At 35.1% G+C, this 26,554-nt stretch overlaps 1 protein-coding gene across 12 annotated transcripts in view; it reads right to left on the reverse strand.

Moving 5' to 3' along the window:
• CLASP2 (cytoplasmic linker associated protein 2) overlaps window positions 1–26,554 on the reverse strand; it is a 136,981-nt gene that overhangs the window by 56,085 nt on the left and 54,342 nt on the right. For all 12 annotated transcript variants that reach the window (XM_088150941.1, XM_088150944.1, XM_088150940.1 and 9 more), the window contains 11 exons: window positions 23,132–23,278; window positions 17,206–17,285; window positions 13,656–13,748; window positions 13,394–13,539; window positions 11,070–11,205; window positions 8,579–8,649; window positions 7,325–7,384; window positions 3,969–4,046; window positions 3,610–3,777; window positions 2,830–2,885; window positions 2,500–2,670 (listed from right to left, as the gene is read on the reverse strand). In XM_088150941.1, the coding sequence (XP_088007067.1) occupies window positions 2,500–2,670; window positions 2,830–2,885; window positions 3,610–3,777; window positions 3,969–4,046; window positions 7,325–7,384; window positions 8,579–8,649; window positions 11,070–11,205; window positions 13,394–13,539; window positions 13,656–13,748; window positions 17,206–17,285; window positions 23,132–23,278 (1,206 nt within the window). The remainder of the gene's footprint in view (window positions 1–2,499; window positions 2,671–2,829; window positions 2,886–3,609; window positions 3,778–3,968; window positions 4,047–7,324; window positions 7,385–8,578; window positions 8,650–11,069; window positions 11,206–13,393; window positions 13,540–13,655; window positions 13,749–17,205; window positions 17,286–23,131; window positions 23,279–26,554) is intronic.

A 26,554-nucleotide genomic window follows, 5' to 3' on the forward strand; every position in this document is an offset into this window, starting at 1 on the left:
TACCTGAAAAGATGATGCTAAAAACAATTCCTCCCCAAAAGAAAAATAGACAATAAATAAAAACAAATGAACAAACACAAACAAAACCTATATGCAACACCTAGCTTTCCAACATTGTCAATTTAGGCTTATTAATTCAACCTGAAACCAATCCTAGTAATCTCTCTCCCAGCCCAGTAAATGTTTTTTCAAGGACATATAGATACAGTACCAATAAATACAGTGGTACCTCGGGTCACGAACACTTCTGTTCATGAACAATTCGGTTCACGAACAGCACCGTTCGCAAAATTTTGCTTCCGTTCGCGAACTCCGCATCAGGTGACGAACAGGATCCGCGGCCATTTTCCCTGCCGTGACACATGGTCGTGGCTTCCTGTAGGGAGGGGAACTCTCCCTCCAAACAATAACCGCCTCCCCACCCGCCTTCCTGTCCTCCATGCCTCAAGGAAGGTTAGCGTTCTCTCTCTTCATAGTGTACTGTACTTTGTGTCATATTTTTGTGGTTTAAAAAAAAATACATATGGTTCAGAACGGATTAACCGTATTTACATTGAACCTTATGGGAAAATTTGATTCGGTTGGAAACCAAAATCGGTTGGCGACCAAATTCGTAGGGGTCAGAACGGATTAACCGTATTTACATTGAACCTTATGGGAAAATTTGATTCGGGTCGCGACCAGAGTCGCAAACGAATTAAGTTCGTGACCCGAGGTACCACTGTACCTCCTATGTCACATTCCACCTCCCTCCGCTCAAAAATAGGGCAGGGTGAGGCTCATACAGGCTCATACAAATTGCCTGTAAAGTAATATATTTCATTTATAAAATTAATTGATTTCCATTTGTATATAGCCACCGAATGGCTATATACTAATATACTATACTATCCCCCACACACTCACATCAAAACACCCATTCCACTGTGTGTTTCCAGCAGAAACAACAAAACAGTTTTTAAAAAGTCAGGATGGACATGGCCTGAGTGGAAGGTGTTACCTTTCTCTCTCTCATACAGCTGCTGATTGGAAAAACTCAAGGCAGCTTTTGCCTTAATGAGGAAGAAGGGAATACAACTGATTTGAAATTAGTTCTTCAAAAACTATATCTGCAATAATTATCATTTCTTCCTGTTACTTTGTTATCAGCAAATGTAAGAGGATTCCCTCACCCTAATCTACAGGTAGTTGGGGAGAAATTCTGACCTTCTTATAGGGTAAAGATGATATGCACCTTTTCTTTCAAATGACTATACCAATCTGAGCATCTGGGAGTTATAACCCAGACGTATGCACTGACTACTGCTATGATAATTACAATTCTAGATTAAGGCTCATACATTCAACTGATCTCATTTAAAAGTATTTAAAATAATGACATCAAACCCCACACTGAGCCACTGCAAATTCTCTTCCAGAAAGTTGAACACACTTCTACATATCTATCAAATTTTGTACTGCCTGTACCTTAATATAAAAAGGGGATTGGCATGACTTTTATTCCCCCTTTTCTTGCAAAGAATATAAATGTTTATAATTTTCATTGTGCAAGAATTCCACAATTTTACTAACACAAGAATGAGAAAAAATAGTATATGATGCAATAATTTTCAACACAAGAAAAGAGAGTAATGCATTTCCTAATTTATTAAGCAGAAGTATAAAAAGTATAAAAAAACCCCTCTTTATTAATCAAGTTAGTTTCTCGTACTGTTTTGTTTACTTCCTTCTACGTTTGATATTAGCATTGCTGACTCCTTCAATAAATTCATATGCCAAGACTGGCTTTTCAGTATCTTAGAGACCAAACATATGACAAATACAAGTTAGTTTATCCGTGTTGCAAGTTTGCCCACCCAATGTTCTATTAAAACTAATTCAAATAATTAGGAATGATCCAAAATGCTGAATGCACAATTACATGATTTGAGCAGATAGTGAAAAGTGACTGCAATAGTGGCTGAGGAGAACGTATCCACTAATTAAGTATTAAAATTGCAGATCATACACAAAATAAATATTAGATATTCATACACATTTTCTCAGGAGCTATCAATTAAAATGAAGGATTTCTGCAACAATTTCTTCAGATTTGAGAAAGATAACTGCAACAGATATTTTATAGTTCTACCCTGTACTCTCTACTCTCTGCTAAAGGAAACAAAAGTTAATAGTACAATGCTATGCCAACTATTTAGAAAAAAGTCCTAGCCAGGTTAAACATGTATTGATTTTTAAGAAAGTGTTGTCTGCATTAGAAAGTTCTTCTTAGCTCCAAAACTGTTCAGCTTAACAACAAAACACTGAGTAATATGGAAAAAGCAGTGTCAATATCTTCTTATTTACTATGAATTAATAAATGTTTTCATTGCTAGGTAATTCTTTATTCACAAAATTAGATATCTCACTGACATAACTGTAAATGAATAGAAAATACCATTTCAATATACAGGAAGAATTCTGATAAGTGGTTTATTATATAATGAACATGTTTCCTACCTAATGAAGCGTATGATCCTGGAGGTAGACCAGCTGTTGCTAAGCGACCAGCTCCTGCTGGCTGACCAATAGCGTGACGTGCCTTTGCCCCAGCGGCAGCATTAACATCAATGTCACTGCGAGACCTTTGCAGCGTTCCTGGGCTTGGAGCAGCCTTGCTCCCACTTGAAACTGAGAGAAAACAGGAAACTGCATATTAAGATTCCCATGTCATCCTGACACTTAAAAAAATCCCTCAAAAATTTTCTCTTGATAAATCACTTCTGAAATTTCCAAATTTCATCTAGTCTGATACCCTGGGTAGCTTTTTAGGGGTATACAGCAAATTACCTCTGCCAGCCATACTTGCAGAACTGGAGGTGGACCATTTTGAAGAGAAGGGACGACTGAAACAAAATTAAAAGTAATAGTTTTAGTAATGCAAGTCATTACACATTTCAAAAGAGTAAACACTTTCCTGTTCTATTCAATACTCATAAATTTGTATAAAAGCTCTAATAGGTAAATATGTTAGGAAACATTATTTGCTAATATCATTCTGCTATGGATATGACAGAGGAGTTATAAAAGTCTTGGAACACTTTCCTGAGTAGCTCAATTCTGTTTATTTCACAAAACCAGTTAAAGACTTTCATATGACTATCTAGTATTGAATGCACATTCAAATATAGATCCTATAAGGCAGTGAGGATACATTACATTAAAGGTGCATCTGATTTATATCTGTAATGGTATGTGGGAACGACCTTGGGCGACAGGAGGAAGAGCTGCAGACTAGTAAACAGTCAGATAAGATGCAGCTGATTCCACAGAAGGAATGGGGGTGTGGCAAACGTCTCAGAAGGGACCCTGCCTAGTTTCTTAGGTTGTAAAGGCAAGGGGGGAGAGATGTACTTTCTGACTTGCAAGATTCTGTTAATGTAACCTTACAATAAAGTTAGAGCTAGTACTTCTGGGTATGCTTCTTGTCTAGACTACCTTGCAAGGCTGACAGTATCTATAGTTTCTGATTCAGTAGGTGGAAATAAGTTCAAGAAAAGAGCCCTAATCTGAAGTAGATTGTATATAGATCATATAGACAACAGTATTTTCTTCTAAACTGACACTTACTTGAGACTTTCTTGCGAGCTGGAGGATGACCTGTCTGATTGTGGAAGTGATGCAATGCTACCAGAATTCTTTAAGTAGGTCTGGAGACTTCTTTGATAGGATGGTTCAAGACTATTATACAGAACTTCTGCCTCGCCAGGAAAATGATTTCTTAGGCCTAGATAAGTCCTGAAAGAAACCACATACATGTTTTTAACATTAAAAAAACAGATGAGAAAAGTCTCAGCATCACAAAGCTGTGTGTCCAAGCACAGTTAGAATGAAAAAGAACCATAACCATTAAAATATAAGCTATTCTCTTCTGTGAAAAGCACCAATACTTTCAAAATTAGTGAAGCCAATCTTTGAATTATTCTTACTTTCTAGCCTCCACTCTTGCCTCAGCATCAGCATCATGAATGCCCTTCTTGATAGTTTCAACCAGAACAGCTGCATGCCTGTAAGAGAAAAACAGAAAGAAATATTACTTCTAATTTATCTTATTTCATATGAGGAGTTACTGTTTCTTGAAAAAAATTAGATAATAAATGAAGAAAGGTTCTTAGCAGAGAGTAGCACCTGGCCAGCCTTGGTAGCTAATTGGCCCTAATTAGTACTTGGACTAATATGGACAATGCAAACCACTTTCATACTGTTGCCAAGAAAACTGCATGGGTATGTCCATGTATTGGGAGCTAAACTCAACTCAGACTTCATTGGAATCTGGGCAACCAATGTCAGTAAATCTCTGCAGAGCAGAAGTCACTTAAACACTAAATACTGATGTCCCATTTTGTGTTCGAGTGTGTGGTTGTATAGGTGTGTTCATATCATTTTGAATGAGTTTAGGGACTAGGCCTATGGATGCTTTGAAATGTTTTGGAAGAAATGTCTTGGACCTCATGCAAAAGACAGCATTTCTCTGCTTTTGGGCAACACCTTTATTGGGAGAGATCTGGTGGGTAGATATAATGAAATCCTTGAGGCCAAGATGTTTCTGCCCTGATTTTTGCAGGAAATCTGGAAAAGAAATTTGGAAGCTCTTGGTTTACTCAGGAGACGAAGAGGATTATGGATTGAAGCTATTTGCCAGTGTTGTAGCAGACAACAATTCTGCTACAACACTGGGAAATAGCCCCATTGTGAAATGCTGTTATGAAAAAATACTGATTTTAGCCCATAATACAAACAGCAAATCTTCCTGTTAGTGTGATGGTTATGTACCTTTGGTGTAGTACTTATCATCAGGATGCAATTCCAATGAATTACCTGTGAGTAGGAATTTTATGCTAACTTGCTTGCATGGAATCTCAAAGAACTGCTGTTCCAACTGACAAAATTCCTCAACATTATGCAGTAAGCTCTTCATTCACTTGATTAACTGCCATAACTACGATGTAACTAGAGTATACAGAGGGAAGTTCTGGCAATGACATCTTGGAAAGAAACCACAGTAATTCTTCAGAGTGAACATAAGACCATGAAACAACTCCATGCTAATTTCATAATTCATGGAAATAATTCATGGAAACAACTTTATGTTAATTCCATAATTCATGAAAATCATGAATTTTCATATATTTTAGGATGGCCCTCAGTCTCAACATTTGTCCAAGAAAAGGACAATAAATACATTTTATAAGAAAGGATTGCACTACTCTGATTCCTTGGAGATGAGCTACTGCTTGCTTGGTGATATATACAGTATATTTTCTCATTCTAAATCTTCAAGGATTTAGAATGAGAAAATTTACAATGTCTCTTAGGATTAAGATAATGTCCCTGGTGTAGTACAGAGGTTATATACAGATAGGCAATATTTGCAGATTTATTTTTTACATTTTTCTTTGTTGTAATGTTTATGTAATTTTTTTTTTTAAAGGAGTATTAAAAAACTATCTTAGAAAAGAAGAGAAAAACAAAGTCAAAAGGTAACCAGAAAAAAATGAAGTTTTGAGAAGGATTAATATGATCTTGAGTCAGGTAGGAAAGGAATGGTATGTATGTATGGGTGTGCACAAATTCTATTCTAGGAAATATTTAAAAACTAGTTACAATTCTCTGCCTAATCACTGACAAAAATGAGAAAAGGACGTAATTACTCCGGTACCAAAATAAAATTTGAATTTCTATAAGTGTGATGTATCTTTAGAGGAGGGGAATTCTGTTATAGCTCTAATGTTTTGATGGCAAAAGCAATTTTAGCACTATACTATACTGAGATGATAATCATGAAGTTAATATTCAGAATGTGATTTCATAGTTTGTTAAGAAGATGCTGTTAGAAATTAAAGTCTGTTGGAGTTGGGCAGCTATAATAAATTTGAAACATAATACAGTTGCCAAGATGATTCACTGAAACATCTGTAAAAATTATAACCTGCCAGTAATGAAAAATTGGTGGGAACATATAGGAGAAAAAGTAGTCGAAAATGAGCAGGTTAAAATACGGTGGGATTTCTGAATACAAACTGTTAAAGTTTTGGCTCATTACATAGAGATTTAATTGTGGTTGAAAAGAAGAAAGTGTAGATAAATTGATGTGGCAATACCAGGGGATAGTAGAATAGAAGACAAAGAATTGGAGAAGAAAATAAAGTATCAAGATCTGAAAACCAAAGTTGAAAGATATGGCATAAACCGGCAGTGGTGGTCCCAGTGGTTATCGGCATACCCAAAAACCTTGGACAACACTTAGAAAATTTGCGCATTGACAGCATTTCCATCTGTTAATTACAAAAGGCCACACTGCTTGGATCTGCACATATACTACTCTGATTCATTATGACATCCTATAGGTTCTTGGGAAGAATTCGATGTGAATGAAGGCCAACGCCAGCTAAAGAACTGGCAGTTGTGATTTCACATTGTTGTGTATACAATAATAATAATAAATTATGTGAACTATTATTATTTTTGCAGGAAGTATGAAAAACTGAACTAACCAGTACAAAAACATTTTATTACCTCAATGCCCCTGCATAAAGATGACAATCAAATTCATCTAAAAGCTGGAAAGACTACCAGAGGAGTTTAAAATATATGGAAAACTGCTAGTCTGTTGTGGGATCACACGTGCCCAGATTCAGTCCAGTAAAATACAGAACACTGGCTGTGTTCCTGCTAGCAATACAACCCAAAATAGACATACTTGGGGCAATATCTGATCGAAAGCACTTCATTTCCTCAACGTGTTTAATTATTAGATTCACAAACTACATAGAGAAAAGCTGGTATACTTATTTTTCCTATCTCTACCCTATCAATGGAAGAGAAAACAGGGAAAAAGATGGAGGAAAAGATAACAAACAATGCCTCCAGTCTTTAATGTGAGCCAACCAGAATTAGGATGTATTGGTTCCTCTATTAAAGAACTTTTTTCATCGGATCACATCCGTGGTTCTGAAGGGACCTCATACAAACTAGAAGAATGTATATCATCACAATGTCATGCAATTAATTTTTTTAAATAGTTCACTTAGATTACTTGTATGAACATTCCTTCATTAAACTATTTCAAGTACTTCTTGCATGTGTGCATTAATATGAACATATGTTTATCTCTTTCTCACACACACATATTGTCTCTCAGCTCCAGATCATGTTGTGTTTTTAGAAAGGTCTTGTAATTATTATGAAACACACAAAATACTTCTGTATTTTAAAAATACAGCAGAAACTTATTTCATAAGTAAGGAACCATTATTCTGAACTGAAAAAGAGACACAAATCATACCTTTCCAAAGAATGGGTTTGCCACTCTTGCAACAATAGGTCTAAAAATTCAAAAGAGCGCCTGGAAAAGACAAGGCTTAAAGTCAATTCTAAATTTATTTGAATTAGTTGCAGAAGGTAAAGATTCTAACATGTCAAAAATCTTTAATTACTAGAAGTCCAGGAATTTGACAAACAACTGTACTGAAGTTAGAAAGAGGCATCATGGTTTCTTCATCCCTTTGCATTAACCCCACCCCCCAAGATAGCTGAGTCATTATAGATCCCTTTGAAGTAGACCTGGATGGTCCATACAGCTCTAAATTTAATCATAAGAAACCTATAATATCTTTATTACAAACAGGAAAAATAAAATTAAGGTTCAGCATAATGACTACTGGAGACAAACAAAGAATTCTTACTTTATTTTCCCATTACTTTTTGGTCTCTTCCTATGTGGAGTAATGACTATTAAACATATTCTCAACTTCAATATCATGGCCGACATTGATAAATATCAGTACTGACTTTGTTCAGGTATCATTAAATATTCATTCCAACCTGAATCTTAATGTAACTACTCAAATGTTCATGTAACTTGAGAAGCAATCATTTAAAGTATTAAAACATTATTCTGATGCTTTCACTCAGCTTCTTTTTTTAGCATACTTTGAAGTTTTAATCAAGACCTATACTCAGATAACATAAAGAATGTATTTAGCTTTGACACTAGAGGTTACTTTTAAAAACTTAATTCAATTATCAATGATGTCAGACTAGTCCTTTACCAGAATTCAGAGAAATACCCCTCCTAGATGAAACTGTATTTTATGGCAAAAGCCATTCTCAATATTGATTACCCTTTATCTTATTTTGAAATTATGCCTGATTAACATACCCTAAAATGCTCTTTATGGCAGATTATAGAGTACAAAATCAATAATTTTTCTCTAAAAGTGCAACATTTTGAAAACAAACTGTATACACAAACAACATTCAAATCATCAAGATTTTGCTAGAGTTATAAATATGGTTATCATTAATTTTTAGCATTTAAGATTTACAGGGCAATCTTATCCATGTTTTCTCATATACATATCCTGCTGAACTTGTGAGATTTACCCCTAGATAAGTGCTTACCAGATTACAGTTTTGGGACTGATATATTTCATAACATAACATTGCTACAGAGATTGAAACTGTTATTAGAGATAAAGTTCTTATTTTTTCAAAACTGATCAATGTAACATTCAAAATTTAAATTCAAAATTCTCACCTCCTTACTGCCACAGATTTTGAGGTACAATTGCTGGTTATTAAAGGTATGAGTCTCGGCACATGTGTATGCTGAAAAGTGAAAAAAAAATCCCCTGAAATCTAGCAGAATGGATTCAACAGAATTCATGAATTTTAATAAATGAATCTCTACACACCCATCTCTTGAGTGGCTCACAAATGAAGTATTAAAACACAACATAATAAAGGCTCTTAGTATGATTTCCCTTACTTCATTTGCAATCTATTTGGAATGTGGTTTTTACAGATATTAAGGTATTAGTAGATACATTTCAAACTCTTCAAATTCAGAGATTAAAACCAGCACTTTAAATATATATCTTTAAAAGTATATCCAATCTTCTCTCAAGGAGGGATTTCAAGAGGGCTTAAGTTCAATTTTTACTCTAAGTAAAAAACAATTTTAATAAACCAGGTGGTGGTACTTAAATTTTCCCTTATAAAATGTGTATTCTATTACATTTCCAACACACTCAATGAATATAAAAAGAGGGCATTCTGACTGAAATACTGCAGAACATTAAGTTCAAAAATCCCCTCTTCTTTTATGTTTATTGATCGATATAATTAGCAAATGTGTTTCAAAATTAACATCTGTAACAACTAAAGCCCCATTCTGGTAGTAGAAAGAAAAGGGTTTCAGAACCAGCATAAATTTAACTAGTATTTAGGCAACATTTTTTCTCTTATAATAATATCAATTTCTATAAAGTAAAATATATGTGGTAAATACAGAAAAATAAACTTTACTGACTGGTACAACTATGCTTTTAATAAAGCTGAAAATATTCTAACCCCTTTCTAACCATGTTACGCTATTTAAGATGATGCCAGATGCATCTGGAGGGTCATATCACACACAGTATTTTATACAATTGCTTCTCAGGACACTGCACAGAGCTATTAAAATAAGCAAATAAAATACAACATAAATGATCAAGTGCAGATCAATACATTTCTAGATATTTTATCACTGCTATTTCTGCCAGCCGATTAATGGATTCAACAAATGCTGAAGACTATACAAATGGTATCTTTAAGTTTAATCAATGCACATTTTTGTTCCAACTACAGTATACCACTAGATCATGCCAGGGGATTTATCTAGCTGATCATCATGTTTATAACACTGTTCAGCCAATGTCTGCCCAAAAATCTAGACATAGGATACGAAGGCCACAACCTTCCTATCATGTTGTTATGTATGCCTACCATCTATTTTATGGTAGCATACTGCTGTTCAGCTTTTATAGTTAATAGCCTCTCAGAAAGGAACCACTCATGAAAGAGAAGGCTAGTACATTTTAAGTGGCATCCCAGTCTGAGACTCCAATCATAGCTGGTGACAATGAATTTCACATTTAAAGTTTCTGTGAAATAGCACTTCCTATGCCTACTCAAAACTTACTGCTGCTTATTTCCATTGGATGAATGTTTCCCTAAACAGAAACAGACAATTCAAACCTCATCAGTAGATACTGAATTACAGGGGACTGGGACTCCGTGCATACCATGTTTACATGACACTTAATGTAAACTACAGATAGTCCTTGACCTATGACCTTTTGGTCAACTTGTTCAGTGAAAGTTACAACAGCACTGAACAAATGGTTATGACCAGTCCTCAGCATTCTGGCCATCCCAGCACCCCCATGGTCATGTAATCACAATCTGGGCACTTGGCAACCCATTTGCACTTACGACCGGTTGCCAAGCACCTTGCAATCATATGATCGTCATTTGCAACCTTTTCTGCAGGCTTTCCCAGAAAATCAATGGGAAAACCAGTAGAGTAGATCACAGGTTGCTGGGGTAAGTCTCCCCCACCTGTGCACGCTCTCCCAGCCCTTCTGCACTTGCACCATACCAGCCACTTGCACACCCCCTCACACCCTCCCCGACTCTCCCTCAAACCCTCATGCACCCTTGTGCACTCTCCCCATGCCATGCTGCACCTCTCGCACACCCTCCCTGACCCTCTCCCGCGCTCTCTCACTCCCTCCCCCACCTGGCAGCAATGACTTATCTGCTTGCAGGCCTGGGACTTGCAACTTCCTGCCAGCTTCCCCACTGACTTTGGTTGTGGGAAGCCAGCAGGAAGTTGCATCACCTAATGACTGTGGGATTTGGTTAACAACGGCAACCAGGACTGCAGGAATTGCTGTTGCTAAGTGATGCGGTCGCACTTTACGACCACATCACTTAGTGATGGAAATTCTAGTCCCAATTACTGTCATAATTTGAGGACTACCCATACCTTCATTTTAAGTTATTGTATTTGCATTTTTTTCCTTTGAAAGAAAGCATTTTTATTACCATAGATGATTGTCATATACACTTCAAATGTACTGTTTATTTTGCAGAAAATAATGTTTGGTTAATACCCAGAATTTAAAACGCCCATAAGTAATCAATAAATTACATGCCTAATATGGAAGTAGTTTTTTAAAGTAACACAGAAATATACTTACACGGATAATAAATCTAATGGCTGCACACCCAGAAGTAGCCATTACTTTGGCGCTATTAGGGACCAGATTAAATAGAGTAGGCACAATGGCTTCTGCTCCATGGTCAAACTTGTTTCCCAGAACTGTTGAAAGATGGCTGCAAGGAATGAAAGAAAGCAAATTATCAAAAACCATTCGAGTGCCAATATAAACACTTTAGTTACTCATATTATATTACAGAATGCTTTCTAGAATATTTAACTATCCAAAACCCACCATTTGACATAAACCTTTTAAGAACTTTCCTATTGGATCTCATCAATGTACAACTTAATCCAAATTTCCTTTCACAAGACTAGCCAGCCAAGTAGTCACATTTGCTAGGAATGGTGGTCTACTTTGTGTGTGTGTGTGTGTATGCGGCCCTTGAAAAACTAAGTTTTCATTCTAGATTCCTTGTTGCATGTGGATAGAGACAGACCCATTTTAGAAATGTAGGCCATGGTAATCTTTTGCTTAGAAAGGCATTATACATGAGGCTACCCTGCAAAAAAAGAGGCATTGAAATAACAAAAGAATGTTTTAATCAGAATACAGACATGGCTGCATAACCATGTTGCTTGTTTTGGAAGGAGATACTGAGATGAGTACGTATGCATATTTATAAACAAAACTATTAACTGGAGCTAGATGCTACAAGAGTTACTAAGCTAGCTTTATACTATTTTTAGTGGTTCCAATTTTGTTTCTGATATAAATTCAAGATACTGTATTAACCAATTACACCAGTCAGTTTAGGAATTCAGTGTTTCAAAGAATACACTTTCTTGTATGTTCCTACTAGAACTTTAGGATTGTATGCTGAGACCCTACTCCACATACCTCCCCAATGTTCAATCAGTGGGCCTCCTCAGTGTTGGTCTCCTGCTTTTGGGATGCCCTTAGGGTTGCGAAGGTTTAACACTTATTGTCTTTTTGGTACCAAGAATATCTGTTTTTGTATCCTGGATCTTTTAGTATATTATTATGTTAGTATTTTAATATTTACACTACAGCTGGATTTTTCCCAATCTATGTCTGTTTATCTTTAATTGATCTTTGTTGTACACTTTAAATCATTGTTTTAATTTTTGTAATTGTAATTTTAGAATACTGTAAGCTTTTGTTTTGAAGGGTGGCATGCTATATTTCTCATTAAGAAATAACAGTGGGACTGACCATTTTCCTGTTTGTCCCCAATAATTATTTTAAAACATGGGTGTCTTGGCACACCATTCAAATTCCGCTGGAAAATGAAACCACTATGGTTAATCCAGTGAAACTACACTTCTATGAAAGACTTTTAGATTTATTTGCAGCAACTGAAAGGTAAATTATTTTAGAGGTAAGCAAATTTATGTAGAGACAGCTATTGCAACAGTATTTGCAAAACACCCTTGGGTGTAATACATAATTAGTATCTGAGATAGATGTCATTTACAAAGATTTTTAGTGCTTTCAAGTCATTTAAAAAGTTGCAATAAAACCATAATTACAGTTGTATCAGTGTGGTATAGCAGACCTTAATCATTTTTATACATGCATACACATTTTTATACCATCCAGTCTCCTCAAATTTGCTACAGTGATTTTATTATGGATCAAAATCTTTAAAATCTAGGGCAATTACATACAGAGCAAAGTTTAGGGACAAAGTGTGAATTGTCCTCTTCTGTGAATGATGCATTCATGCACACTAAATGAAACATTAAATTAAAGCAGGGATGAGGGAAAGAATTGGAGCATACACAAGCCAACTTCAGATTCCTTAACTACCCTTTTACAAATTGCATATGCCTCTAAGAAGCAAAACTCTTTATATTATTCATGAAGACCATCTGTGTGTCTGTCTCATGTGAAGGCTTAGCTTATCCTTACTTTGGTGTTCTAATGCTTTGCATGTTCAGAATTACATTAAGGAAGATGAGAAAATAAACACTTTTTTCATCCCCATGAGTGCAAGAACAAACATCTCCAGCAGGGACCCTGCTAAAACCTACCATCATTTTGGTAAAAACAGAGTGCTACCGGGGGGGGGGGGGAGTGGGTGGGTATTATCATCGCCTAATATACATCCAAATTTTATTTTGAATAATCTTATGTTATGTAAAATGAATGTGTTTCTGTTGCACTATTACAGCTGCATCATTAATATGGAATTTGTACTAATAAGAAATTAATAATAATTACTTATATAGAAATAAAAAAATACTAAAACTTACTTGGTGTATTCCCAATATGTCTTTCAATATTCAAGAAGTTTATCCCTACAAGGTACTTTGTTTGTTTTCTTGGTCTATACTTACGCTACTGTGATGCAAGCTTCTCTAACCACCTGTGATCTGAGATCTTTAGCAGATAATTTAAATGCTCCATCCAGTAGTCGTAAATGCTGGAAAAACCCATCATATTGTGCAGCTCCAGCGACAAGTAATGACCGGACCTTCTTAAGCTGAGGTGGCAGAAGAGTGAATCAGAATATTAGCATTTCTAGATGCAAGTGTATATGCTATAATGAATTATGTAATCTTTAAAATATATAAAATAATAATAAAAAAATAGATATACCGCATTGGTGCGCTGATCCCAATCATGTTTATCATCTGATAAGATTTCCCTGATTTTATTTAGTGTTTCTTCAAGTTCACGACTAGAATAGATCTGAAAAGGAAATTTCAAATCAGATTATGGCTATATTTTGCGCAATAAATAATGGAAATTAATTAAGCAACAAGGCTAAAACTCTCTTCTATAGTTAGTGCTGCACTTGTGACTTCTGCCTTGCAGGATGGCATGCTAATTTGACTGAAATGCCAGGTGTGCCATTCCTACATTTCCATGAAATCTCTTGGTATGAAGAACAGTACAATGATCAGCAAAGATAAATTATTAATAATTTTGATAATCTCCTCTCTATGGATCAATCAATATAAAATTCAATTTCCTAACTGAAAGGAAGCTATAGAAAATCTGGCTTTGTGGTACAGCACACAGATTGTAAGAAGGATACATAGATATTAATAAGAAAACATAACGAAGTGGCTCATATTTTCAGCAATGAACATACATTGAAATGAGTACTGATGGAAAGGTAATAATTCAATTTCACTAAATACCCAAGTATCAAACTGGAGAGGTCTGAAAGTACAACATAAAAATGTGAAATCCACAAAATATATTGGGATGCTGATGAATTACTTAACAGAAACAATTGTGAAAAGTCAACAGAAACAGTTGTGATAAAAATGCTGACTATCATAACCTTATATATCGGTATAAAAACCAACTTGCTTCTATTGCAGCAGCCAAGAGAGGGCAACCTAATACCACAAGAGCTTATATTAACATAGGAAAATAAATTTTTAAAGAATATTTTAATTATTAGACATTATAAAAATGTGATTTTTGGAAAGTTCTTTAAATATCATATAACCATTTTCACATTCACAGTAAAATAGAATTTTATAGATGACGATAGACATGTTACTTTTGAAATTATATGAGGGAAAGATTCCAATTCAGGCTAATATTACCTGTCTGAATTTCTCTAAATTATATAATGAATGTTCACATTTTGGTTTAAGAGAAAAGAACTGGAAGATCAAGCCCAGGGGGAAAAAAAATCTGTGAACTAATAAATTCCAGAGGAGTTCCGCTGAGACCTAACCTGAACAATGCAATTAATGTTGGTGAACTGGATGAACGCCCCCTCCCCAATCCTAAAGAGAGAGGCTTCTGAATGTGCAGGCTATGAGATACAGTGCTCAGTTTTGCAGGATCAATGACTCCTCTGCAATCTTGTAAATTAGCTGTTGAGTCACAGTGGGGAGCTACTTCTAGTCTTAGCATTTAACTAGATTTCCAGAGCTGAAAACAACTGAAGCTGTTGCTCTGTTGTTCATCCTCACCTGCCAGCTCACTGGGAATTCTTAGAACTTCCATAGCCTGATTGCAGTGAATAGCCAGAATTAGTCCAAAGAAAAGTCTTCAGGCCTGTTTGGATGTCTCTGGCCTGGAAATGGGATTTCTTCTCATGCTTATATTTTATTGCTAGTTTTAAACCACAAAATGTGATAAATGATAGCGTAATATCTGATTTCAGACAAGTATTATCATGTTTTTCAAAATCAAGAGGGACCCATCATTTCTGCTTTGCTTTTGTAGCCAAAGCAGCTTTCAGACACTTGTCACCTCCCCATGAGGTCAGATAAGTGACCTGCTCCTAATTCCAGTTTTAAATTTAAAGTTCAAAAGAGCTGCACTCCTGACTCCAATTTTAAAATTTAAATTCAAAAGAGCTGTAGAAATATTTGGGACTTGGTCCTATTCTACTGAAGTGTACCAAGCTTTTCAGCAACAGAGTGGATAAATAACCCTCATTCTTTTCTTGAACTAAAAAACTGTGGAAGGAGCAGGGATCTTCCCCCAACTTTGCAGCTCAACAGGCTTTTTTTTCTTTTTGAAGCGGGGGAATGCTTCTAATACATATGTTAAAAATACAATATGTAACATTTCCTGTATATAAACAGGCTTTCTGTTATTAAGTACATCATGGTGGTGAAAGTAATAAAGTGAGGACTGTTTGCAGCAACCTTATACATGAATATGCTGGGTCTGCTTTATTACCTTGTCTCAAACTTCACGGCCCAAATTTTTCTTTTGGCAATGAACTGCAAGTTTGGATATATCTGATCGAGGATGAAGGATTCAGAAAAGATTCAAAGAAACAGATTTTAAAAAAAATACTAGCTGAGCAGCTTTACAATAAATGTGGGTGTGTGCTGTCACAGCACTTGCACTAACATAAATGATGGTATCGACTGAATTTGTAGCGTAACTCACATTTTTGTGCTCTGGATACTTTGTGTGATAAATGAAATAATGATATAGAATTCTGGTTCTGGTGCTAAGCTCATGCTGTGTGAATCAACCACTGGAATTGGCATGGTTAATGGCTTAATGTGTCATTTTATCTTATTGAACACACTGTGCTTAAGGAAATTATGGCTTAGCCATGCCCAATCTGTATATATTAGATCCCCCAAATGGTTGCAAGCAGAATCAGCAAGTTTTTGGCAACACCATATTTATGGAGCCAATGCCAGTATAGGAAGGCAGGATAGCATAGAGGGGATATTCTTTAATTTATTCCAAGAATACTTTGTCCTCAGATGTTTTTTTTAAGAGTTTTTTCTAAATGGGAAGATTTTGCACATGCTCAGAGGCATTCAGCCATAGATATCAGAATGTTAACTAACAAAAAGTTGACATAGGTCACAACTGCCAATATTTAAAATGAAAAGCAAAGTTGCTTTATTATTAATTATTTATATATCAAATTTGTCACCACCCATCTCATTAAAAAATGACTGGGCAGTTTACAGAAAAGATAAATATTAATTAAAATACAATAAAGCAATAGTCCTAAATAAATAATAAGTACATTCCAAGGATTGATGGTAACTAGAGAGTATTAGGCTTGGGGAGTGTGATCAGGGTGCCAGTCACCCTCAGAGTTGGTTAAAATTCTTCTTGCCCCACACAAGCTGGCAGAGCCAGGTCTTTAGTTCTTTCCAGAAAGCTGGACGAAAAGGCCTTGCCATACTTCGGGGTAGAATACTCCAGGGGGCAGGAACAACTCCTCCTGGGCCCCACCAGCTGACATTCTCTCACTGATGGGGTCTGTAACATGCCTTTTGCACATCCAAAATGGAACTGACTCCATTTAAGTTGAAGAGGTGAACTAAAGTGCACACCCCGGAAAATCTGCAAACCCACTACAAGTGCTAATCAATCTGAGTTGGAAGATCTGTAATTTTAAAAATCTAGTATAAGCATTTAGCATTAAATCCAACCCGCAGTTCATTTATTCAAAAAAATTTAGCACATACTTCCTCAAAAAATGCAAGTCCTTTATGCTTAATTTTTCAAGAAAGAACTTTCCAAGAAATAAATTCCAAGTCTTATTATATGTATGTTTATTTGCTTTTTTAAAGTATTATTACCACTGAATATTTTATAGCTAGAAGGCAAGTTTTGCAGTGGTCATCAGTTGGCAAAACCTGGAGCTACCTAAATAAAAGCACTTTAAATTCAAACCTGAATGACAGCATTTTACCTGTACAGTAGGAACATCTGTAAATGCTTTTATAAAATCATCTTCATCAACAGCACCAGCTCCTCCTTCCTTGGTAGTACCTGCAGGCAATAAAAATTTGTCATAGCCAAGTTTTTAAATGATGTTCAGCTGAAAAAGAGGAATCACACCAATCAAGCTACAATAGTTTGTGGGATTTAAGGTGGTTAAAAATGTTACATTGGATACAGGATATTTTTTAGTATTTACAAGAATAAGTTGAATTTTTCATGAAATTTTTCTTTGTCACGGCAGTATGTTTTGCACCAAGAAAAACTAAATGTTGTGTCCATACATCATTTAGGAAATTTGCATAATTTATTATGTTTCTGTTACCCATGGATGGCAGGAACAACAATGACTATGGAATGTTCATGCTTAGATATGAAAGGAACCACACCACAAAGGAAAGCATCTGTAGCCATAAGGAATAAAAAAGCTATCATGAAATTAAAACCAATGTTTTTAACATAATGCAAAATAGATAGAAATATCCTATAAAAGTCAAAGCAATCTCAGAGCATATTACATGGTGCAAATTTCAGTCGTTCACAAGAGGTCAATGAAATGAACAGGAGTCCTCAGTTTAAGAACAAGTTCCATTCCCAAGGTCTGTCCTTAAGTCAATTTTGTGTAAGCCAGAACAGTATTATTGTATAATACTGTATAAGTAGTATTGTGTAATTAACTCGAACCATTGCATATTTAACTCGAATTTTGCTACAACAAGCTCCTTTCTTAACTATGGGTTACCCGTAAGCCAGGTGTTCTTAACCCAGGGACTACCTGTACAACAGTGTAATTAGGGTGAAACTGAGGGATACCAAACAGAAATATTTTTTCAAAGTCCAAATATTTAGCAAATTGAACAGCAATAGGTACAGAAAGCTGTGGCTAAATGTTCATATAGGTACTGGAAAAGTAGGATAGCAAAACTCTAGCTTACTGATGATAACCAATGTGCTTGACTTCTCCTTAGGGCAATCATAGTTCAGAGAATCATAGAATAATAGGGTTGGAAGGGACCTTGGAGGTCTTATAGACCAACCCTCTGCCCAAGGCAGGAGTCCTCATACCATCTCAGACAAATGGTTGCACTAGCCAGAAGTTTCCCAGAGTGTAAAAGCTTTGTGTTACTTCCAAACGCAGAGTCTAGGTTTGCCTCTTCTCGAACAAATCAAAATCTGAAGCTGGATTACATGTCTAGGCTTTAGTGAAGAGTGAGCTGGATTCAGACACTATATGTTTTCTATCCTAGCAATTTTTGGTGAGCAATAATGTAGATTTATTCTAGTGTAGATTTTGTGTGACCATAGCATATTAGTAGCTGCTAATTATTAAATATCTATTTAATAATTTGAAAGTCTGTTTTCTCTGAGGCCCAATGTACTGTATTAAAAACCAAACATAATACCATTAACTTGGCCTTAAACTCTTTTCCATGGAATCATTATACTCTTACTTGTAATATCAACAAAAAGCTCCATAAAAGAAAAACAGAAGTAATAGTGTGTGTGTGTGTGTGAGGGAGGGACAGGGGGAGGGAGAGAGAGAGAGAGAGAAAGAAACACAGCTACCAGTTGCTGCAGCAATGGCCACAAGGGAATATTAAGTCTGTTTAAGTGATGTAGTTTACAGGAACACTATATTCATATGATACACCATTCATGTGAAATGAAGGTGATGTCTGATTGGACCTTCATGAATCAAGTGTGTACCATAGAAAATGCTTTTCTCAATTTTTTTTTCTCAATAGTTATGGCAACTAACTATTCTAGAATTTTTTTTGTTAAACAAGCTTATTTGCAAACCTTCTTGAAAATACATGTTTTAGCAGTTACATTTATGTACAGTCCACTTGCTCTTTTAAAGCCACTAAAACATATTTCAAGTGTGAAATCTGGTACACACCATGAAGCACAAAAAGTATTGATAAAAAAACAGTGTAACCCTCTAGGTACATACTTAAATATCTGAAAGGCTTTCATATAAAAGATCAAGCAATTAATACATGCATTACTCTCAAAATTAATGTTCAACTTAAGAAGGCAAAGACGTAAATAAAATATAAAATATTCACTAAATCTTGTTAAATGTCAGCCATTTCCCTCTGAGAAAGAAAAGAAGTAAGGTAGACAGAGGGACAAATAGGCATGGGACTATTTTAAGGGGCCACAGATATTCTGACTCTTGTGGGTGCTATCTTGCCAGTCCTGTCATAGAGCTACCAAATGACTGAGGAAAAAACGTATTGCCTGGTCATGCTCCTTTATCAACATAGAGGCATTAGATGATAAAGCTTTTCAGAGCTTATTCTAGAACAATTCTACATGTATTCTTCACAGATTATAAAGCTGACCAAAAACAATACAAATATTTTTGGATTGTTAATTTGACCAATTAAGACAGCATTTGACATATTAGGTGAAGTTGCACTGAGGTGCTCTAGACTGCTATAAATAAAGACAGAATATTCCTGTTTGTGTTTAAATGAACTTTTGAAATATCAAAATAAAAGAAAGCTATTCTGCATTGTAAAGATCTCAGAAAACATCCATCCCTCCATCTAAAGACACACACACACACACACACACACACACACACACACAAATAAAAACCTCTGAATCTCTTTGGTACTCCTAGATTTTAGTTAGAAAAAAACAGCAACTTCTCAAACAGCATATAGCCTTACCCAATGCTTTAAACCTTCCTTTCATGCATCTTTTTTTGAAGCTTTTGTTTAGCACCAACTGATATAAAATTAGGTCACCAATGTCCTATTATCCTTATTTTTCTCTTATTATGTTTTGTTCCTCCCTGATAAATTAGAAGATAAGTTTCTCAGCACAGTGACTTTTGTAGTTTAATCTTCTCTGTAAAGCACAAAGCATGCTGAGGGTAAATTATTAATAACAGTTCTCCTTGCACCTTATAAAATTTTTAGATTGTTATTAACCTAGATTTCTTTTATTTATTTTTTTCTCTGGAGATTACTAACACTTCAAAAAGCATCTCAAATAGTCTAAATGGCAGAAATTGACATATGGATATAATGACTAACCTGACATTTTTATTAAGTTTGTGGATTCTTAAATATATCTCATCTTAGTATAGTCTTTGATATTTTTAAGTAAACTGGGATATAATCTTAACTTTCAACAATTGTTTCATGTGACATGGATGCTATTGCTTGAGGAACAGCACACAGAACAAGCTGTTTTAGAAACACTGTCATTTTCAGTGATATACATAGCAGTAAAATGCACTTATAATTTAAAATAACAAAAATATTTGTCACCTAATGCACTAGAGGACATGTGGTGACAAGACATTTTTGCAGCCCAGTTTCTAAAAGCTGGAAAGTCCTCAGTTCAACCCTCTTAAACAAAGTTCTATTTCTCAGCATACCTTCTGCAAAATGAAGATAATACTAGCCAACCTCATAAAGTCACCACAAGATAATTTAAAAATTATACTAACAAGATAATTATAAAGAATATACTAACACACTCCACATTTGAAAGGCACTAACAGAAATGCTATTGTTCTTACTGTGCAATCTTTATTTGTATTTTACCATCACCAAAATAGATAGATGACAGAACTAGGAATAGTATAACTAGGAAGCATACTTTGCAACTATAGGCATGATAGCTAAGTTAAAGGAAAGTAATTCAATGTTTAAAGATATTGTTATCTTTAGACAATGTTTAAAGATAGTTACACATGAAAATCCTAAGTTTAGATGTCCCAGAACTCTTTCACTGGTGAACTGGAAGAATGGAAATTCCATCTTCTTCTAATAAGGCCAGAAAATCTGCACTTGAGAATCAGGGAATTCCCTGGAACAGATTTGAGTGAGGTTGGAGGACAGATAAGACAGATCTCCACTCTTGCATATGAGTAGGGGTCTCCTCATGAAATGGACTGCAGCCCTTATCTTTTGACTAAAAATAGCAGATGCTGGGGAAAAAAAAAATCCTGTTGCTTTACTAAAAACTCTTAGGAACTCACATAACTTATTACACACTTAGCAAGAAACACTCATCATCAAAACAATGCTTAATAGTTTAGCTAAAAATAAATTTAAGATGCACAATACATTCTAAAGACAGTGTAAATTCAACCTATTTAGTCACTATACTGTTAGAATATATAAAGTGTTTATTCTCTGACAAAATTCAGAAAAATTTTAATAAGAATGTTTAGGAAAAATGATTTTCTGATGCTGTCTCAAAAATACAGATGTGGGAATTCAATCTAATTACTATAATCTTCCTTACACAAATATCACTCAGCTCCTATATTCAATTTCCTATGAGTTGATTCAGTTGTCCATCTTTTCTTAAAATTGTAATTAATCATGAGACTTCTGTATGAGTTTATAGATGGCAATTTCAGGTCATACCAATAAAGTAGTTGATAATGAAATTAAGCTCAGTAAATGTTTCTCAGCAAAAAAAATCTGTTTTCATATACATACTTTAAAGCATATATTTTGTTTACTTAGGGGCTCTGAATCCACAAAGACATGGGCAAAGTTTTAGAGATAATTTCATAATTTTTGCAACATTAGAACTTCTTGTGATCTCTACACTACTAATATTTCTCATTAGTAATTCTTCAGGGAAAAAGAATGTATTTTTTCCTGCAGATAACAGGAAAAAGTTAATTATGTCATAGATAATGCAGATAAATTTTTCAGTGATAAAACGTTCACAACTTTACTAAGAAATTACCAACTAGCTGGTGATGATGGAAATTGTAATCCAACACATCTAGAGGAAGCTTGGGTGGAAAAGGCTGTTTCAAGGATTTGATTTTGTCATCAGATATAGTTCATTCCAAAAATATATATTTAAACCTAAATTGCGAAGAGTAGCAAAATATATGTACAATATAAAGAATATGCCAAACACTTGCACTGCCTTCTCTAACATATAGCCAAATTTAGGGACATTCCATAATGTTGCATCCAGCACATACCTGTTGCAACCTTATACAAGGAAGCTTATATTTTGGGTTTACTAGGTAGATTAATAGAAGCTGAGATACAGATACTCATACATTTATATGAACAATGCATTACCATACACTTTTTTTTAAACTTTATTTTAAAATGCTGCCTGATTTACCCAGAAAGCATTATGAGCAATATCCTACTCAAATGATGATGCAACTTCATAAACTATTAAAAACCATACTGAAAAAGGAAACTGGATGAGAGATGGGTTACTGTATCCTAAATGTACATTCAGTATCATCTGTGAGTTTTACATCTGAGATTCCTTTTATGATTCAAGTTTTGCTTTTGTGGGTCAAATAAATCACCTTGGAAATGGAAATGTTTCTTATTTTTATCAAGTTCTTCCATTTTCAACTATTTCAAAAGAACAAAAATAAACATCTGCAACTCATAATTCATTGAAACATGAAAACATTTTTTAAAAAAAACTTGTTTATGATCAACATCTCTACATCTATGCCAGATTTAATATAGTCAATTCTGTAGTTCACTCCCTTTCCTTGATATATTATTAGGGGAGATTATTTCGCTTATTTTGAAGTTTTTCTATACATGGGAGTGTCAGTGTTTATTAATTGCATAACATATAATTTTGAAAATAACAGCAATTAACATTGTGTGCTTTTCTCACCAATCACCAAAAATAGGATGACAAATGCATTCCATTTTAAAAAAATGTTAAATTAGTAATTTATATTATGGAACATTTATATAAAGGCACATCATTTAATCTAAAGAACTGAGTTTGTGAAGGTGTTTCACACTTTCCTGACCTGCAAAAATACTGCAGTTATGAATGAAACATTATCATTTAAAGCTCTTCAATATCATTCTCATTTAGTCAAAATAAAGCATCGTGAAGTCTGAATTGTTTATCCTTACCTGCAACCTTAGGCCCACCAGCAGATCCCGGCTTTCTTGTTGTATTCGAAGGATTTCCAGGTTTTTTAGGTGCAGGAACCTTGAAACCTGAAGCAGTTGCAGATGGCCTATTTCCATCCACTGATTCTTCATCATCAAAGCTTTTATCTATAAAGGTGTTTTTAAAGAAAAACATGCATTATAGCCCCACATTCTTTTGTTTTTTAAGCAAATATTTGCAGCTGTAGCATTCACTGTAAGTAACAAAAATCAAATAAAATGAAATGTTTTTCTTCATGGCTACAAGTAATAAAGAAATAATGCAATTTCATTTCATATAATGGGCTCACAAATGATGCTATTTATAATTTTAAAGTTTAATCTTTGGCAGCTAAGGAAAAAATCCATCAGGCATATATTTCCTGTTCACTTACAATTTGTAGTTCCAACTAAATCTTTACATTCTCAATTTAATCCAGCATTTCTGTAAGAAAAACCCTGCTTTTCTACTACTCATACTTGCCATTTCTGCTACACATCCTCCCACAATGTGTCTACTAACACTCCCTGCTTCATTCCTTCCACCCTGTTTTTAACACTTACAATCACAGATTCGTTTACAGATCAGCCGCCTCATTCCTTTGACAGCTCTCAACGGCCCTTGCACTAAGATGTTTCCCCTTGCTCACATGGCCGTACAGTTGAATAATCTCAATATTAATCAAAATATTCCATATAAAACTGGGAGAAAACACCATAGATTCACCACAGAGATTTGAGCCGGCATCCTTCTGTCTCTTCCCTGCACTAGGTACTGAAGCAGCCAATCGGCTGCAAGGTGACATCATCTGCTGGTAGCCACTGCTAGATGAAAAGGTGAAAAATTCTTCACACATATAAACTCATTCCCACGCACAAACATTTGCATACCCTATTCTGTGATATCTGAACAGGGCATAATTTTCTTAAAAGGTTTTTATTCCTAAAAATTCAAATATATCATCTGGCTTGTAAAATTTCTTTTCAGTTTGTACGATGTTTGCTTTTGTTATTTATTGCAAATTACATCCCTGTTCTAATGCTAAAAACTTAGCATTCCACATATCAAGTGTGAACATTTCACCATCCAATTAAGGAAAATACTATTTTTGGTAGGACCCTAAATGAAATGAAAAATCAACCTGTAGTTTCTCATCACAGGCAAGATGGGCGAGGCTGATCAAGAACTGTGTAAAGACACACACGCACACACACACAGACCTTCTTTCCCTGAAACCATTTTCAGTTATGGCTTTTACCCTGTTAGGTACTCCTCTAATTCCCATATGCTTCATCCTAAAAAGATTCTACATCTTTCTAGAATAAAACTACATTTCTATGACGTTTGGTAAAATGTGTTTTAAAACTGTGACTTTAGATTCAGAAAGGAATGTTTAGGTAACACTGCTGAAAAAATGTTTTGAAAAATATTGACTTGTACCATTATTAATTCTGTATCTCTAAACCACATTCACACTGTTATGAGACTTCATATCAATTTTTAATGTGTATCCAAAAATGTCAAAAGTGTTTCCTTCAAACAATCATTACATGGTATATAGCTCTAAGCATTTTGCATGCAGGAGTATGTTACTATCAGAATGCAAGAGGAAGACAGGAAACACATTATTCTACGAGTCACCATGGTAACTGTGCTCTGCCCTTGCACATGTATTGGAAGGCAACATTTCAGATCACTTTAACCCTTAAAACATAGGAATTCAGCAGAATGCCCTACTCTTTTAAGCATAGTGAAATGAAAAGTAAAAATATATTGAAGATAATATTGAACGATAATGGTTGCCCCCACGGTTCTATGTAATTAGATTATAGCTTCTCAAGAAATTGTTTAAAAAACTCACTAGAAAAGATGTATATGCAGAAATCATGAGAGGCATTAAGGTTTTCAAGATACAAGAGGCACCTAGCTGGTTGACCTTAGCATAAAATTAATCACCAAAAGTTATGGTCAATATTTGTGTTACTTGTCTATAATTAATAAATAGGTTTGGATTCAAACTCTGCTTCTAGTGCATAGTACAAATTCTTTCAGGAGTCTGTAAAACAAAACAAAAAGAAAAAAGAAAAAAGAAAAAAAGAGGAGAACAGAGATACTTCATAGATTCCCAAGTTTTTAAATTTCTCTTTTGGGGAACTGAGGAACAGCGGAGAACAGCAGGTGTTCTCAGGATGCAAGGGAAAATGGCAAAAATGGGTGCCTTCTCCTTTTTGACAATATGATCAATCAAAAAACATTCATGAATGGAAGGAATCCTTCCATTAGTGGAAGGTTACATTTATATATAATTCAAACATTTTTATTCAAGAATGCTTAAATTCTCTAAAGTTTTATGCAAAATGTCACTTGGTTAAAATTGGAATCTAAAATAGAGTTTTTCCATTAACGTACATATCATTTCCATCTTTCCTCTGACTTACCCTGGATGCTGACAGGGTGAATAACTCATCTTCCTCATGAATCTCCCTCTATGGGACTTTCCCAACTTGCTACTTGAGATGCAGCCTCTTACTTCATTCTGAGCAAGTGGCTGTCAATGATCTGAGGAGGAGGTAAGAACCTGCACTTCAGGAAAGTCAGTGACTCACCTGTGTAAATGCCATTGCCTACAGGTTTCTTAGTATCCCCTGAATGTTCTTCACACTGGATTAAGCCCCCCCATGGCTGACTTATATGCTTTCCCACTAGTCCCTGCAGGATCTGAAGTGGCACACCTATACAGAAAATTCAAAGCATTAGATGGAGGTGATGCTCTGGCCAACAGATCACAACACAAAAGAGGACTGCTCACTGTTACATGCCACTGTGCTTGCTGATTTTTTAGTTGCTGTTGGAACTTGGACTTTATGTAGATATATTGGCCAGGTAAATGTGAAAGTGTGTGTGTGTATACACTGCTGTGCTGCGCTTCACACACAAGTGATGGGAACACTATGAAATTGGTAATGCCAGTGCAATGTTGGTTTGACAGATGTGAGTGTGCATGCTATACATGCTCAGTTGTGTCCTGTTGCTGTTAAGATTCAGAATACCTTTAAAAATGAAGCAAGTTTCAATTTTTGGGAGGCACCCTGATAGCTTCATATGAACAGGATACAAGAGAATGCAGAATATATGTATTTACCTAACCTCAGCATTTTTGACTTCTCTTTATACTGACTGGGATTTTGAATCTGTCTCTTATAGCAGCTGATATGGAGCTTTCAGCAAATTTAAAAATATAAAGAGGACTCTATATTCATTTGGTTGGCGTGTTGAAGTTATGCTGTGTATGCGCTCTGTGCATTCTCTTGAGGTCAGCATGAACAGAGTTCTACTGATTAGCTGTATTGGTTTGATTACTGACTTATGTGGAAGACCCTGGCTTCTGCATTTTTTTTGATGAG

Source organism: Python bivittatus, unplaced genomic scaffold (assembly GCF_059951505.1).
Source record: "Python bivittatus isolate LINGU-HERP-01145 unplaced genomic scaffold, Pbiv_v1 ctg000610_np1212, whole genome shotgun sequence".
Classification (NCBI taxonomy): domain Eukaryota; kingdom Metazoa; phylum Chordata; class Lepidosauria; order Squamata; family Pythonidae; genus Python; species Python bivittatus.